The 15752-nt window shown below is 38.4% G+C and overlaps 1 protein-coding gene across 1 annotated transcript in view; it reads left to right on the top strand.

The window, feature by feature from the left end:
• The window catches only part of htr4 (5-hydroxytryptamine receptor 4), a 71105-nt gene that overhangs the window by 38788 nt on the left and 16565 nt on the right, over positions 1-15752 (top strand). The window contains exons 5-6 of the mRNA XM_066649785.1: positions 1824-1977; positions 4885-5447. Of these exons, the coding sequence (XP_066505882.1) occupies positions 1824-1977; positions 4885-5447 (717 nt within the window). The remainder of the gene's footprint in view (positions 1-1823; positions 1978-4884; positions 5448-15752) is intronic.

Raw genomic sequence — 15752 nt, 5'->3', positions numbered from 1 at the left:
CAGCACAAGCAGGCCACAGTGCTGACAGAACTGGGTCAGAGAGAGTTAGAGGTGGAGAAATCCTCCACATTTTGTGCTGAAACAATTTGGAAAGCCTGATACCTCAAGACTCATTGGCCAACACTGCTGACACTTATATCCTCCTCTCTCAGGGTTAGCAGAGCTGACCAGCCGTACTTTCAATAGCCACAGGCTACTCAGGTTTCACCAGCCTCAGAGAGGGCCCAGAGCAACAGGCAGGGCAGTGGGTACCTGAGGGCAGTGGGTACCTGAGGGCAGTTTGGATCCAAAAAAAATAATGGATCTCAAAAAATATATTTATGTTTTCAGCAGATGATGACAACTTAGGATCAGTTTTACAATATCAATTTAAGTGGAAAAAACAACTCTTTAACAGATGTTGAAGTTTTGGATTTGTCTTTTCAGAAACTTGCATTTTGTAAACCTTAAACCGTTATCTGTTCTTAGGATGAGTGTTATTACTTCAAGTATGTTTCATAACTGGTGTATGACCTAAGCCATTTACCACTATCAGTAAAGTAACCCTGATAAGAGTGAAGAAGTCTTGCTGTTGTATTGCACTCTCTCTGGTGCGGATCCAGAGTTATTTTTACTGACGGGTCTGGTTGGTTCGGCCCCATTGCACCAAGACATCTGTGCTATTATATCAGCGGCGTTCCTCTACTCTCACACTGTCATATGCCTTTGTTCCACAAAATGGGAGCACCATTCATTCATCAACAACTTCCTACGCATCACCATGTAGAGTTGTTTTTCTTCACATTAATGTGGATTTATTTTCTGTTTCCGTTTTACAAAAGACAACACCAAAACTTGCTTAAAGCCTGTCATTATTCTTTTTTTCATCACAACTTTAATAGGCCTTCATGCCTATATTTCAAACATTCATCATGGCAGGCTTTACGTCACTTGCACAGTGCAGTTGTATGGATGAATTACGCACACTTGTGTTACTACGCTCTTGTTTCCATAGAAAGTTGACTTCCTTTTCAGTCCTTTGGGGTTGATACCATGGGTTATTTAAAGAGGGCCATTGAAAAATCTATTCTGGCAGATCAAAAAGGTTATAAAGCAGAGGGTCAAAGGTCTCAGTTTTATTGCTGAAAATGTTTTCATTTTTCAACAAAGAGAGCTTGCCACGTCCTTCTTTGATTTTAATCACATTATTTTCATTTGTATTTAGTATTTATGCAACATTTGCTGTGGTGTGAATTTATTTAATGAGTATGTCCATTTTCCTGGTAATTATACTCAGATCAGCCATAAGATTCGGTCCACCTAATTCTTTCTACACACACTGTCCATACAGGAGCATTTTGTAATTCTACAATTACAGACTGTAGTCTTTTTTTTTCATGTTATTTGCCCCATTCACTCTGTTCTTCAATGGTCAGGACCCCTACAAGACCACTGCAGTGTTGAATCCATTTGCATCTGCACAACACACACCAACACACCATCACCAACACCACAATATCAGTGTCACTCCAGCACTGTAAATGATCCACCAGCCAAATTATGCCTGTTTTGTGGTGGTCCTGTGGGGGTCTGGACCATTAAACAACAGGATGAAAGAGGCAAATAAAGTATGCAGAGCAACAGATGAACACCTACCTGAGACTGTAGGACTGCAAAGTCCCATATGGACATTGGAGCTGAGAGAATGGACATTGAGTGTAGAAACAAGGAGGTGGTCATAATATTTTGGCTAATTTGTGTAAATGTTATAAATGCTGATAGTGTATCAGCTTTAAATAATAATTACTTTAAATCATAAAATGCCTTTTCGTTTTTTATTGCAGGTACTATGCCATCTGTTGTCAGCCTCTGGTCTACAGGAATAAGATGACACCACTGAGAGTGGCTCTTATGATAGGAGGATGTTGGATTATCCCAACAGTTATATCCTTCTTACCAATAATGCAAGGCTGGAACAGTATTGGAATAAATCATTTGGTGAGTCATATCCGTCAGATGTCACAGATAGTCCTGTGTTAATGATGCTTTAAAATGCACAAGGCTGTGAATTTTTTAATGATAATTTTTCTTTCTCTCTCATCTTCACTGGAATCAGGACAAGTATGTAAACAAGCTTAGATTATTCAAAGGTCCTAGTAGAAGACTGTGAAAGTGATTCGCTGAACTAATTATCTTAGTAAAACATGTAAATCAGGTAATGTTTTGTTACATTAGAGATTATTTTCTAACCCTATATATGTTTCTCTTTGATTTTGTGCCCCATTTGGTATTCAGTTTAAACATTATATGTTTAAACACAATGCTCAGAATTGCTGTATACTTCATTTCCTCAGGTTGTATTTACGCAGACAGTAGCTATGAGCAAGAGGGGTATAAAAACCTCCCACTCAGTGCTATGATTGAGTACAAATGAAGTGTCATGATACGCAAGTGTAGCTTCGAATTTGTCACACAACAAAAAACATATACAAATGGACCTGAGTAAAGATTTATATACTGTAATTAAAGTCATCCAGAGACAGGAAATAGTGTTTGAATTGCATCCCGAGTGTTTGTTACCTTCAAGGATCAATGTGTACCCATTGATTCAGCTGAGAGGTGTTCCATACCAGAGAGGTTTCATAAACAGTTTGTGACATTGTTTTATTCTGAGTAAAGTAATAATGTCATATTATCTTTTTGTACATAATCATTTGTATTTCGTCGTTGATACAAATAAAAATTATGTGCATAAACTCCAGGCAAATGAATGGTGATTAGGCGATAGCGCTCCCTTGTTTGTAGTATCCACAGCATACTAAAACTGTGCTAATGGAGATCTGTTTCGAACAGCTATTTACCAACCTGTTTCATAGTAGAAATATCAGGAACTCTGCCAGACCTCAAAGGAACAATTAGTGGTTTATATCAAGTATCCATAAAGCCCAAGGTCGTATTCCAGCCTAGTTAATAAGAATTCTTTTTCTTTTGTTAATGAAAGAAAATACATATTGTGTGTATCTATCGATCAGTTCCTGTGATGGTGCAGACAGAGCCCCTGTTGGACAATGACTAATGCTTTTCTTTCTGACACTTCCGCCACCGGATCCTCAACACACCCCAATCGATGCCTCAAAGCCTATACATGTACAGTACTGTGCAAAAGCTAGAGACCAGTCTTCATTAAACACAAATTAGCCATTTTCTAGAATCAGGAACAGATAAGGAATATTTAACAGGAAATGACATGGAAGTATGGAGTCAAAAAAGGCTCAAAAAGATTTTGAATACACACCGCAAGTGCAAAAAGAGATTCACACAAGCAGCAGAGAAGGTGAATGTGTGGATTTTTTTCCACCACATTGAAAAACTCCCACTGTTACATTTGGAACCTCAAAAATATTTGCTCTTACACATTTTAGTCCATTTGTGAAGTACTGATTCACACATTCACAACATTTGATTTACAATTGAATATCTTTTCTACACATTTAAAAATGTTTTTCTATACATTACAAATATTTTTTTCCACATTTGTGAATTTAAATTATTATTAATGCTGATGTTTTAAATTTGAGCATTCCAAAACATTTGTGGATTTGAATTTTACATGCGTGTAGTTGGTTAAACATAGTCACAAATTCCATGAATTCTAAATCTTTTGACCCTTTTTTGATGCCGAATGGAAGCCTCAATGCCTGTTTTCAAAATGACCAGTATTTAAAATGTTTACCCCTGTTGCAGCTTCCTTTTTTATATGATACTTGCATTCAGGTTTTCAAAATGGAATCTATGTTTCCATGCCTCTAAGTTCTTAGTCGTAGAAGTTGCTTCTTATAGTAGGTAATCAAAACACTTTCAGTAGTGCTGAGGTCTGAGCCCTCTTTTAGCAACAGCTTCTTGATAGCTGTACTTCTGCAGACCAGTAGCATTGAGTTGTCTTCTGAGCTGTTGTTTAATTACTGGAGACAGTTTTGATGGACTACCAGGTCTTAATTGGATTAAATATTCTTGTAATATTAAGTCAGGTTTTGAAAAAAGCAGTTTGTGTATTCACTTTTGACTTCCTCCTCTTTTATGTAGGTGGATTAGGTTAACCTTTGTCATCTGAAAAATCTCTTTTGAAAGGGCATGTTTTTACTGGAAATGAAAAGTGGTCTGACATTACAAAATATAATAAACATATGACATATGAATGTTGCCTTCAAAATACTGAAGCTAATCACACAAAGCAGAGAGGAGCAATATTTATTTCTTCCATTTCTTGTACGTCTGGTTTTTCAAGTATTCTTTTATCAGTATGTCAAGAATGGAACAATTAAGAGCACTTCATGAAAGTTTTGAGACAACAAACCCATTGCTTTATGTCAAACATGCTGAGCTGCAGGTCTTTTCATAACAATTTAAAAGGTCAAGACTGTGGTTAAAGTGCCTTTCTGGAAGATGTTTTTAAAGAATGCTGTCTAGGTAAGAGCTCCTCACCTTCCTGCTTGACGAGATTTAAATGTGGTAAGTTTCCATGTTCATTCTTGACCACTGACAAATTGACAGTTACCTCAGGGCACACAGACTGGAATACAAATGAAGTGTCAGGAAAAGAAAATCTCAGCAAAAGACACTAAAAGAATGTGTGACATTGGGATGTATGGTTGCAGCGAAAATTGCTATTTTCCTGAATTGGAAGTCCCCTTCTTCACATGGTCACTGTCAGAGATGTTCCATGATATTACAGTAGAGCAGTTGTGTAGTTGAGAAATATTTTAAGATGGTTTGACCTGGCATTGTTGATGTTTTGTATTGTGATTGCATTGATATTTAAAAAACTTTAAAAGAGAAAACACATTACTTAAAGCAAATGTCAATGTCATATGTGTGAGCTGTAAACATTCCTCCCTCCCTCGGCAGATAGAAGCCCGGAAGTTCAGTGGAAACTCCACGGTGTGTGTATTCATGGTGAATAAGCCATACGCACTCACCTGCTCTGTGGTGGCCTTCTACATCCCACTGGGACTGATGGTCTTGGCCTACCAGCGCATTTATGTGACTGCACGCGAGCATGCACGCCAGATCAATGTCCTACAGCGAGCGGGGGGAGCAGGGAACGCTGCCTCAGACAGCGCGGACCACCAGCGCAACCACCGCATGCGCACTGAGACCAAGGCGGCCAAGACTCTGTGCATCATCATGGGCTGCTTTTGCCTTTGTTGGGCCCCTTTCTTCATCACAAACGTGGTGGATCCCTTCATAGACTACACAGTGCCCGAGCAGCTGTGGGCTGCTTGCCTGTGGCTGGGCTACATTAACTCCATGCTCAACCCCATCCTCTATGCCTTCCTCAACAAGTCTTTCCGGCGTGCCTTCCTCATCATTCTCTGCTGTGGACACAAGCGCTACAGACGGCCCTCCATCCTGGCCCCCGGAGCCCCCTGCACAGCCACAACAATCAATGGCTCGACACACGTACTAAAGTAGGTGAACCAATTTTGACCTTACCACTTCCTCTCTGCATCTATATATTTACTCAAGTGCCTTTTATAGTGTTGGGCCAAGGATTGTCCATTCCAGTGTTAGAAGGAATAGTACCCTTCCAGGCCTGAGTGAGGGGAATTTCCTTCCTCTGGCTACAATTAACTCAGGGTTTGAACTCTCAACTTTTGTGGTATTACTGATAACACAGAGGAAATTATGCGATAAATCGAATTAACCTCTCCATTGCTCTGTTCATTTGCAAGTGTAACAACAAAAAAGAGAACTACATCATTAAATTGTGACTATTCGCATTGCAAATACGATTTGAATTTGATAAGGCACTCCAGATTATTTATGTACTTTAAAACAGTCATGTTATGCAATGATTTAGAAAAATTCAGAACATTTGCTGTAAAGAAAACACCTTGCCTAGCAAACATAGTGTGCAAAAGTCTTAGGCACCAAGATTATTATTATCATTTTAAAAAATATATATTGTCAATAAGGGTTAAACCAATACATTCAGACAGAGAAAATCACTTACTTACTGTATTAATATTGTTTGTTTTCATTCTAATATTGGGGGAGTTGTTTGTTTTGCTTCCCAGATCTTCACAGGTGCTTAAAATTTTTTGCACAGTACTGTAAATAGGGCTTTTTGTCATTTATGTTGTCACAGTGTGTTTGCATATGACAGCAAAATTTTTTTCTTTGTACATTCATTTCACTGTCAGATGTCATGTTGTCTCTCCTCCTGATTGATTGCATTTGACCTTTCAGAGGTTCTGTTTGTTGACCTAACAGCGCTAGAACTGCTACTGACAAGTGCACCTGAGGGATGGGGATAGTTTAAACGAGGGCAGTTAACTAAACCTTTATTCACATACTGCCTCACGTTAAAAAACCTCAACACTGTCACGACTTGTCATAATTTTGCATTCCTTATTTGTTCTTCAGCTGCTGTGTATATTTCTTGCACTAGGAAACGTGGAGGGTAGTTAATATGGAGTTACTGTTTTATGCTGCACGTTGTTCTCGGCTGAGTGCAGACTATCCCGTCAGACTTTAGTAGAAAAGAGACGAAAAGAGAGCAGCTCTAAACAGCCTCTTCCACACACCTCTCTTTTCGACAAGCTCCCAGTCTATTACTGATACATTTTACATTCATTCTGTCCAGATTGCCTCCACCTGATCAAATATTGTAGCACTGAGCTGTTCTGTTTAGTAGCTGTTGTAAATCTGCTATGTCATGGAGTGCTATATACTGCTGCAGGCTGGAAGGTTTGTGGAGGGCTTAAGAGTTCCTTCTCTGTGCATATCTCCTTTACTCGAAGGTCAGAGTGATGCTCCCTCAGGCTTTGACCAAAGGGTAGCTTGCTATTTCAGATAGAGATTAAAGCTGGAGTTTAGCCAGCTGGAATATTTGAACTGAAATCTCCTCCCCCAAGAGAAATAACATTACACATAAATGGCTATTAATATATCATAGAAATATGGGTTCTGTAAATCGTGACTGTGAAGCTGCATGTCAATGAGTGATGATTTTATTAAAGAAATAATGCTATAAGGCTGTATTGTTGTTGTATGCCTAAAACTCAAGCAAAGGCATAAATCAACCCAATTCAAAGCCCAATGAGCAAATAATAAATCCCTTCTATTAATAATTGATGATGGATTTATTTTTTGAATAATTTATTGCAGCGGCCTGCCAGAGTTTGTTTTAATAACTATGCTTTTATGCATGGTTTGCTGGAGACATTTTGTGATATGTATGGTGGAAAGAGGAAGGAAGCTTTCACAGGGGGCAGATATAAATAATCTGATGTCATCACCTTGCCCTCGCATTCTCTCAGAGACAAGCCTTTCGCATGGCTATTTGTCATCCCAAATATAAAGCTCCAGTTTTGTATTTACTCGTTTGGTGCACTCTTAACCCTTCTTATCTGTTTCAGAAACCAAACCAACAGGAACAGTATTAATGATAGTACAAAGAGACGGACAGTTTGAAAACTGTAGAGACTCCTTGAAAGGGTCAGAAACAAACTTTCCTATCGACTTATTATATTCCTGAAATGAACCACAGAAGCTATAATTTTAACTTAAGCCCCTGGGCAAAATTTTTCATACAACATACTGTAATGATTGAGGGATATTAGTTACCCAACTGTGGCTTTTAAATTTCATCATATGTTGAGTAATGTCTTTGCCCAAAGACACTAACCATCTATTTGCCACATTAGCGCCATTGTGAAACCTAATCAAAACATCTGCTTTGTTTCCATGGAGACACTGCAGAACTACAATGAAAGATTCATTAAAATTCTGTGAGTATACAGACATTGTCCTTGGACAGTGTTTCAGCGTAGGCTAGTTAAGACTAATGAAGTCACAAAGCATTGATTTATCAGTTTAAGAAGTAGTTTTACATTCAGAGTTAAACCCAAACTTAACTGGAAAAACCTGGAAATCCTGGCCAGATGTGTGGGCTGTAGTTCTAGATGCTGATTATTATGTTTGATGTGGTATATTGACATGCTGTGACAGTGTCATTAGTGTCATGCTCAGCTTCCTCTGTGTGCTGTGACTGGTTGCGGCCACTCAAATCAAATAACACAAAACGTTAATGACACAGTACAGCTTGCAGTGTTACGTTACGGATCATGTTTGGTAATGACCTTAAACGGCTGCTGTTATGTGTTAGAAATGACACAACAGTGAGGTTTTACATATGAAAAAATCTTGTGTTCTTTTGAATACCACTCCCAGCATTCTCCAATTTTACCCAAACAAAACTGACAAATTTGTTTCTGGAAAAGTGGTTTAGACGTTTTTGAAGTAGCATGGTGTAATGGGCCTTAAAATAAATAGTGAACAATGGCGCAGGAATGCTTCTAGCCCCAGCCTCGAAGTGAACTGATCGAGTTGACATCCACCATAGATTAAAGGTCTTAGTGTCAGCCTGAAGCAGAATTTCATTTCTCACTGTTATTGGCAATATTGTCAGTCAGGACACTGGACAACGCCGCTTCACAGATGTATTCACTAATCATTTTTCTTTCTTTCAAAGTTCCTTTTGTCACAGCAATTGTTGTCTAAACAGACTCCAGTGAAAAAGTTGTCCAGACTGGACTGCCCAGCCGCCCGTGAGCACTTATTGTAACGTCCTGCCACACTTTGTTTTCCGCAGCACTTGGAAATGTGCCGCAGACATAAATCATGGGAAGGTTTCCAAACGGCAAAGCTGTCAACATGTTAATCTGGCCGATAAACAGAGCGGTGAAGTATGCAGGAACCTCAGAGCAGCTGCTTTCCAAAGCCTCCGCTCTGATACACTGTGCTGAGAGCTCAGGGACAGTCAAACAAGCTTAAAGAGTTCCAGCCCCATTAAAGCCAATGACACTGATCTAAACATGTGGCTGGCACCCTCCATCTTAATTATTTAACCTTTAGCTCTTGCTACACCACTGGCACAGTGTTCTGCTGGGACTGAAGTGCAAGCAAAATGCTGCATCTTGTGGGTCAATACTTCCACTGGGCTGTCGGGACTGGAGTGCATTGTAAAGGGCAGTGCCGCTCGTTTCATCTTCCACTGGATACAATTCTAATGTCCCTTAGATATAAATCCTGTAAGGGTAGTAACTTCTAGGGGAAAATTAGCATCTTACGGTACTATTATTAGATGCTAGCTTGACTTTCTTTGATTTAAGAACTGTTTGAGGGTAAAGAGTATAGCATGTGATTCAACATGTGGCCTGCGTTTGTAGTCATAACTACAAGGTTTGTTGGACATTTTTCACAGTTTATTGGTATTTGCTCAGAGGGAGACTACCTGTAAGCCAAATTTGGTCTGACACTGGAGCAAGTGCTTCTGTTTAGTTTACTGATCTGATTTCACAGGGAACGTTTCTTCATGGATGGATTTCACAGGAATTTTCTTGGTATTTTGTGTCTTTTGGCTTACGTGTTGTACTTCATCTGGGCCCACCAATGTAGAATATTTGGTTACAAATGGGCTGAATACAAATGGTCTACTGTTTTAACCAGTGCTCTGCTGTGGGCAAAACACTTACCATTTTTCAGTGGTCACTGCCTTTACTTACTAAATTGCATGATTCATTTGTGGTTTTTTTTGCCGTTATCATCTCTGCAACTAGGGTGTAATCTGAGGGACGAAAAGTTGCACAGCAGTGCACTGTTAATTTTCAGCCTTTTGTTTGGCTGAGTTAATGCGTTGCCACTGTAGTGTAAAATTAGCATTTGGTGTAAAGACAACCATCAGAGTTCATTCTCAATCTTATATTCCCTCTGCTTCTTTCCCCAATGGGTCTTTTATCAGCCCTCTATCTTAGGGTCATTAATAGCTTTTCTGTCAAAAGAAATAAAAATAAATAAAATCTGGGGCTAGGAAATGCCACCCTGATAACTTAATGATCAGTCCAGTATGGGTGCCCCTTCATGTCTGGGTTGTTTCACACTCTGTTACAGCAAACATCTGTTCATGAATGGTTTTTGTCATTTTCTCTGACATCTGCAATTAATCATACTCCTACTGTAATCTCCTTATCTCGATATATGAGATTTTTACTAAAGCCTGACTTTGTCACATATGAGCGTCAGTGAAAACGGTACAGTACAGTTCACTGACAGCTGATAAATATAGCCAGGCTTATGATTAAAACAAGAATCAAGTGAGGAGTAATATTCAATGAATTAGTATTGACATAATATGCCTTAGGAGCCTCTTTAAAGAGAAATGGTTAGCGTACTCCACAGTCTGTCTTTTTCACTACAATGAAAAGGCTTTCTGAAATATGCACACCCTGCGGGCGGATTTAGGAAAGAGTACAGTAATGGAGACGTTTTAATAACAGAAATGCGCAACCCCAAGGCCCTTGATTTAATCTCTGCACTCTATTTGATTTATTACCCTCTTAATTTTTTCCTAAGCATGACTAATAACATGCTCCCATGGGCGTATTATGAGGATTCTGTTTTAGCACCTCATATTCCCCTAGACTATGTCAGAGTCACATGGGTCAGGCCTAATGTATAGACAGCTCTCAGGAAAATATGTGTTTCTCTGCTAAAAGCTCAGGGAGCCAACTGAGGGCAGACAGAATGCTCAGCGTAATGCTTGTCACCCTGAAAACCGCTGCTTTTGTTGAGCTTTAGGCTCTGGCTACTTTGGCTTTTTGCTTCCCCAATTTATTATGTCTATTTAAGATTTATACATGAAGGCCCATATGATGTAAGCTGATAAACACATGAGGCATTTATGACTGAACATTAGTTGAGATAAAATGAGATGAGGGATGACACCATTTGTCACAATACCATACAGTACCATCTAAAATGTACCACATTTTTTAACTGCCCAAGCTAATACATTTAATAGTGAATAATCAAACAAAACAAAAACAAACACTTGTTTTTAACTTTTGAATTTGATCTTTCAAGCTATTTTGGTTATAAAACCAGATTGCATTATATTTTTTTCCACTATATATTTTCTAAGACAATATTATTTGGTAGCCATTGGCCTGAACGGGGCCATTTTGTCTTGTCTATTTTATATATATTTTAGAAAAAACCCTTAACCCATTTGAAATGTGAAATCCTTGGAGGTATAACACTTTGACACTGCACAGTAGTCTCTGAGGCTTCTTTGCTGCAGTTGATATATTCCATTGACATCCCTTGCTCATAAACATACGATAGGGCACAGCAGAGAGACTAGACCCACACATGTGAACTCTAGCCAGCGGATGACATTGCCGATTCCGCGGCCCCGGTGGAGGAGGCCATCTCCCTCACAGACATGTCCTGTTCTCACCCTAATGAGTGTGGAAAGGAAAAAGGCATTCCTTGAAGTTCAATTGTGCACTGTGAGAGGATGAAAGCCTGTGCTGTGATTGCAGAGAAGATTTACTCTGTGGAAATGTGAGCACAGGCGAGGTATGTGAAAAGGAGGTTGGCTACATAACACCCGGGTGGCACTCTTTAAACCAACAGGAGTTTTAAACATTAGCTGTACAGGGGCTGCTGTGATATATGAGCCTGGATGTTTGTCTATGTGTGTGTGTGTGTGTATGTGTGTGTGCACGAGGGCCTGTATGCGTAAGGGGTGATCCAGTCTGTTTCAATGTCTCACCCCACACACAGAGCCACAGTGATGACAGCTGGCCTTCCAGCAAGCCATCCGCTGAGCAACAGCAGTGTGTGTAACATTGTAAAGCCAACAGACTGTCTAATAGAGCGTGTCTCTTCCATCAGGGCCCTTCAAAATGCATCACCTCTTCATAGTGAAGAGCTTATAGACTTTGGCTCTGGAACACTGAAAACTTTGGCTTAACCAATATTTTTGAGACTGATACCCATTTAAACCTGAGTAAAGCATGTTACATCTCACAGTTGAAGGTTTTAAGCAGTGTTTATCTGATGTTGATAGTTTGAGTGTTCTAATGGGTTTTGCCTCTGGAAAGAAGAATGAACTGTGCTTAATTTTGAGTGTAAATATATGAATGAATTTTCTGCTTATTAATATTAAATGCAATCTTGTTAAGAGGCCAGAGACAGTTGTTTCAGTAGAACTAATAGTTTTACTGCTTGATATAATTGTCAGCTGATAGCATTATAGTCAAATATGATTAATAGTTCTTCTCATTATTTTTAAATTCTGATGAACATCAAGAACTTCAAAACTTAACAAATAAACACGCTATAGCATAGAGGATGGAGTTGCTAAAAGGTTTGTTATTTTAGGCTTAAGATGTTTTCTTTACATTTTGCATCGTAACACAAGATGAGCCCATAAATATTGCGGGCTTATCATCAATACTTTTTCCAGTACAATTGTTTCTATGTGAGATGTAAATTTTGACTGTTATTATCTATCTACTGACCATTGCCCTAGTCAAATCTTTGTATTCTCTCTCTCTCTCTTTTTAATACAGAAGTCCTTTAAATAGGAGAAATTCCGTTTTCTATTTGATTTTCATCATCTTCCCAAGATTATAGTTCAGCACATCGCCTTAATATCTTGGCGACACTGAGAAGATCAGCTTATCCTCAGGTCATTGTATTGGTTCAGTTTTGATGAAGTGCATGGGACTCTGTAAACTTGGCTTGGAATTTGATGATAAGCACATGTAATCCGTATCCGATGTAGTCTCATTGCTCCCCGTGTCACTCAGCGCCGGATGTTTGTCTGTTGTGGACTCGGTTTGAAACAATGGCGCACATGTGTCAGTCCTTAAGAGTGAATGGAGCAAAGCTGTGTGCCCTGATTGATTTGATCTTTGATAAACTTTCCCAAAATGAAACAAGGATTTGATGGCATGGATCAAAGGAAGCAACCAGCACAGATGGATAGAAAAAACATACATGAAAACAAATACTTATGCACCACAGTCCAGAGTCACTGCTTTCATCTGTTTAGTTATATACAAGCAGTGTCAACATGAAATTGTTTTCCATAATGGAATTTGATTTATTTCATGCCATTACTGAAAAAGAATGTAATGATTCAACAGCCCCCCACTGTTAAAATCTATAAAATGCCTGTGATGCTTTATGCATTCCTGACCAGATTTACAATTAAACATAGATCAAACAGGTTAATTATGATCAGGGTCTGTTGAAGGGAGACTTTCAAAGGTTTTTAAGAGCATGCAGCTTGATTAATCTGTCGAAAAGTACCGTGGGGCTACGTTAGCAGAATTTAAATGCTGCAATGTACATGTGCATGCGAAGACTGAGGTTGTGGGATGTCATGATGTTAAGCTCTACATTACAAAGAACTCTCTGGTCATGTGTTCCACACAGGGAACAGATGCCACAATATCCCAGACAAGCCTCACTATAAACAAACCGAACAAGTCAAAACATTTCAACATCTTGTATTGTATTCACAAAAGCTAATTTGATTCAGCTGTTAGCAGCTGGTACTGCTGCCTATCGGAGCAAATCTTTTCTTATAGAATTGAGATTTATAGAAGTACAAGGACATGCACTTGGCATTGGGCTCTTGCGCATGGCGTCATGGATCTTTCTGTTCTTTGAAAACAATAACCTCTGTGTGAAAAGAAAAAAAAGTGAGTCATGGCAGTTGTTCTTGTGTCATTTAGTATTCGCTGTATTTGTGCAGCACTTCGAAGCCATTTCAGCACCGTTATTAGCAATGACCTTTATGAGCAATTTGTGCTGTGAGTCTGTTATGAAAGCGACAAATGAGGGGCCCTAGTCAGGGTGTATTTTAAGTGACCGTATTCAAAGCCAGGAAAAAGATCTGTGTTTACTTATCAAATGAAAGGCAATTTGTCAGAATTCAAGCAATAAATTATCATATTGATTTAGTGTTATTAATAAAACACAACGCTGGATAAATGATATTTGTAAAGCTAAGCTGTCATGGATGGATTGTTATTATGAGTAATATAGTGTAGATGGAATTACATATTGTATATATTTGTTAGAAAAAATTAAATGTGTTACAGTTCACTGCCAGTGTTCCCAGTTAACACTGCTTATGCTTTGCTTGATTCAGTTATTCATTCATTCATTGGTTGGTTGATTTATTGATTGGTTTGTTGATTAAATATTTTATTAATTACCTGATATATAAATATCATATATATATATATATATATATATATATATATATATATATATATATATATATATATATATATATACTTTAATAACTTTACAACAAAATTCAACAATGTTTGTTATTACTTTTCAGTGCAGGTTAAATGAACAAACATGATAACACATTTTCATATTTTCTGTGACATGCATTTAGTAATAACATATTATAATTAACATAGTAATAACATTTACAATATTAATGGAAATTAAACAGGAATTTTTACATTTTTAACTAACAAACATTAATTGTTGGCTTAATGATTATTATAAAAATAAAATTCTACTTTGCATGTTTTTGACAATTGTCTCTTTAGCAGAGTGAATCCTGCACATTTATAATACAAAATTTAGATATAGGTGTAGCAACAGCATTCAAATGTATTGCGAGTACACTGGCTTATTTTATTTACTTTTTCACAAATGACAGTTGTGCATTTGGAGCAAATATGTGCTTATTCCATTTGTGATTGACTAACTGTTATTGAAAATTTAAACTCCTGACCGTACAGACACCCCCCTTCTTAGTTAAAATATCTGTGTCCTCAACTTATTAATAGATAAGAATAAAATCCTAAAGCATGGCCACTATGTGTAAGGTGTATGTAGAAGTGTGTTAGCTGGCCTTAACCTTCTTGTGGTCACTCATTAGTTTAATTCTGAAGGAGTGGCAGCTATGCAATCTGCAAAAATGCAAATGATTATCTTTTCTCCTTTTTCTGCCCACACACTGGCACAGGGTAACACATGTGAGTGCAGATTTAGCTTGGGGGGAGTTTATTAACCTGCTTTTGCTCTTTTTCTCTTTCATTTCCCTTTTCCTCTCCTCTCCTCTTGTCCCTTGCCTCTGTAACTCTCTGCTGCCCCCTGTTCTGCTCTGCTCCAGTGGCTGCTCCTCTGCCTCCAAACTCCTGCTCTGGTTCTGCAACACTAGACCTGTTCCTGTCTAGATCTGTGTGAGGAGCTCGCAAGTGAGTCTTTCACACACACACACATACACACACACACACACACACGCACGCGCACACACACACACACACACACACACACACACACACTTAAACTTTTATGTCCTGTCTGCAACCTCTACTTCCAGTTCTGTCCTCGTCACTGTCACTTTTGGGGTCAATGAGGTTTCTAATTATAATTTAATACTGCATTTATTATGTATGTCTATAAGTTTTTTACTTGTATGATATGTACACAGAGGTCTCACTTTCTGTTCTCAGAAAACCATTGGTTCATTTGGTGACTCATTGTGGTTAATTTTATGCTCTGATGATCTTTAAAGATATACAACTCCTTGCCCTTTCACAGTCTTTTGTTCTGTGCTACCTCAGTGAGTAACAACTTGACAGGCCAAGTGTGCTTGTAACCATAGATTATAGTCTCTGGGGCTATAAACCGGATTTCATTATCAGATACTTGATGTAGCATACACACAATCTTAAAAAGGCTCATGTTCATCACAGTAAATATGTAATTAAATTAATCAAAGCAGAGTCATCGTCCTAGATCATCAGTATGGGTTTCATGCATTATGCAGCTGCAGTTCCAGATGGCGTTCACTGTGCTATATAACCAGCTGTATGCCAAAAAATTATTTGGAAAACCAATGGTAAATTTGTGCATTTTTACTGAAAGTTAGCAAGATTACA

The sequence above is a fragment of the Hoplias malabaricus genome, chromosome 17 (genome assembly GCF_029633855.1).
Source record: "Hoplias malabaricus isolate fHopMal1 chromosome 17, fHopMal1.hap1, whole genome shotgun sequence".
NCBI classification, from domain to species: domain Eukaryota; kingdom Metazoa; phylum Chordata; class Actinopteri; order Characiformes; family Erythrinidae; genus Hoplias; species Hoplias malabaricus.
Note: the sequence above shows the minus strand (reverse complement) of the source record. Positions and strands in the feature narration are given on the sequence as shown.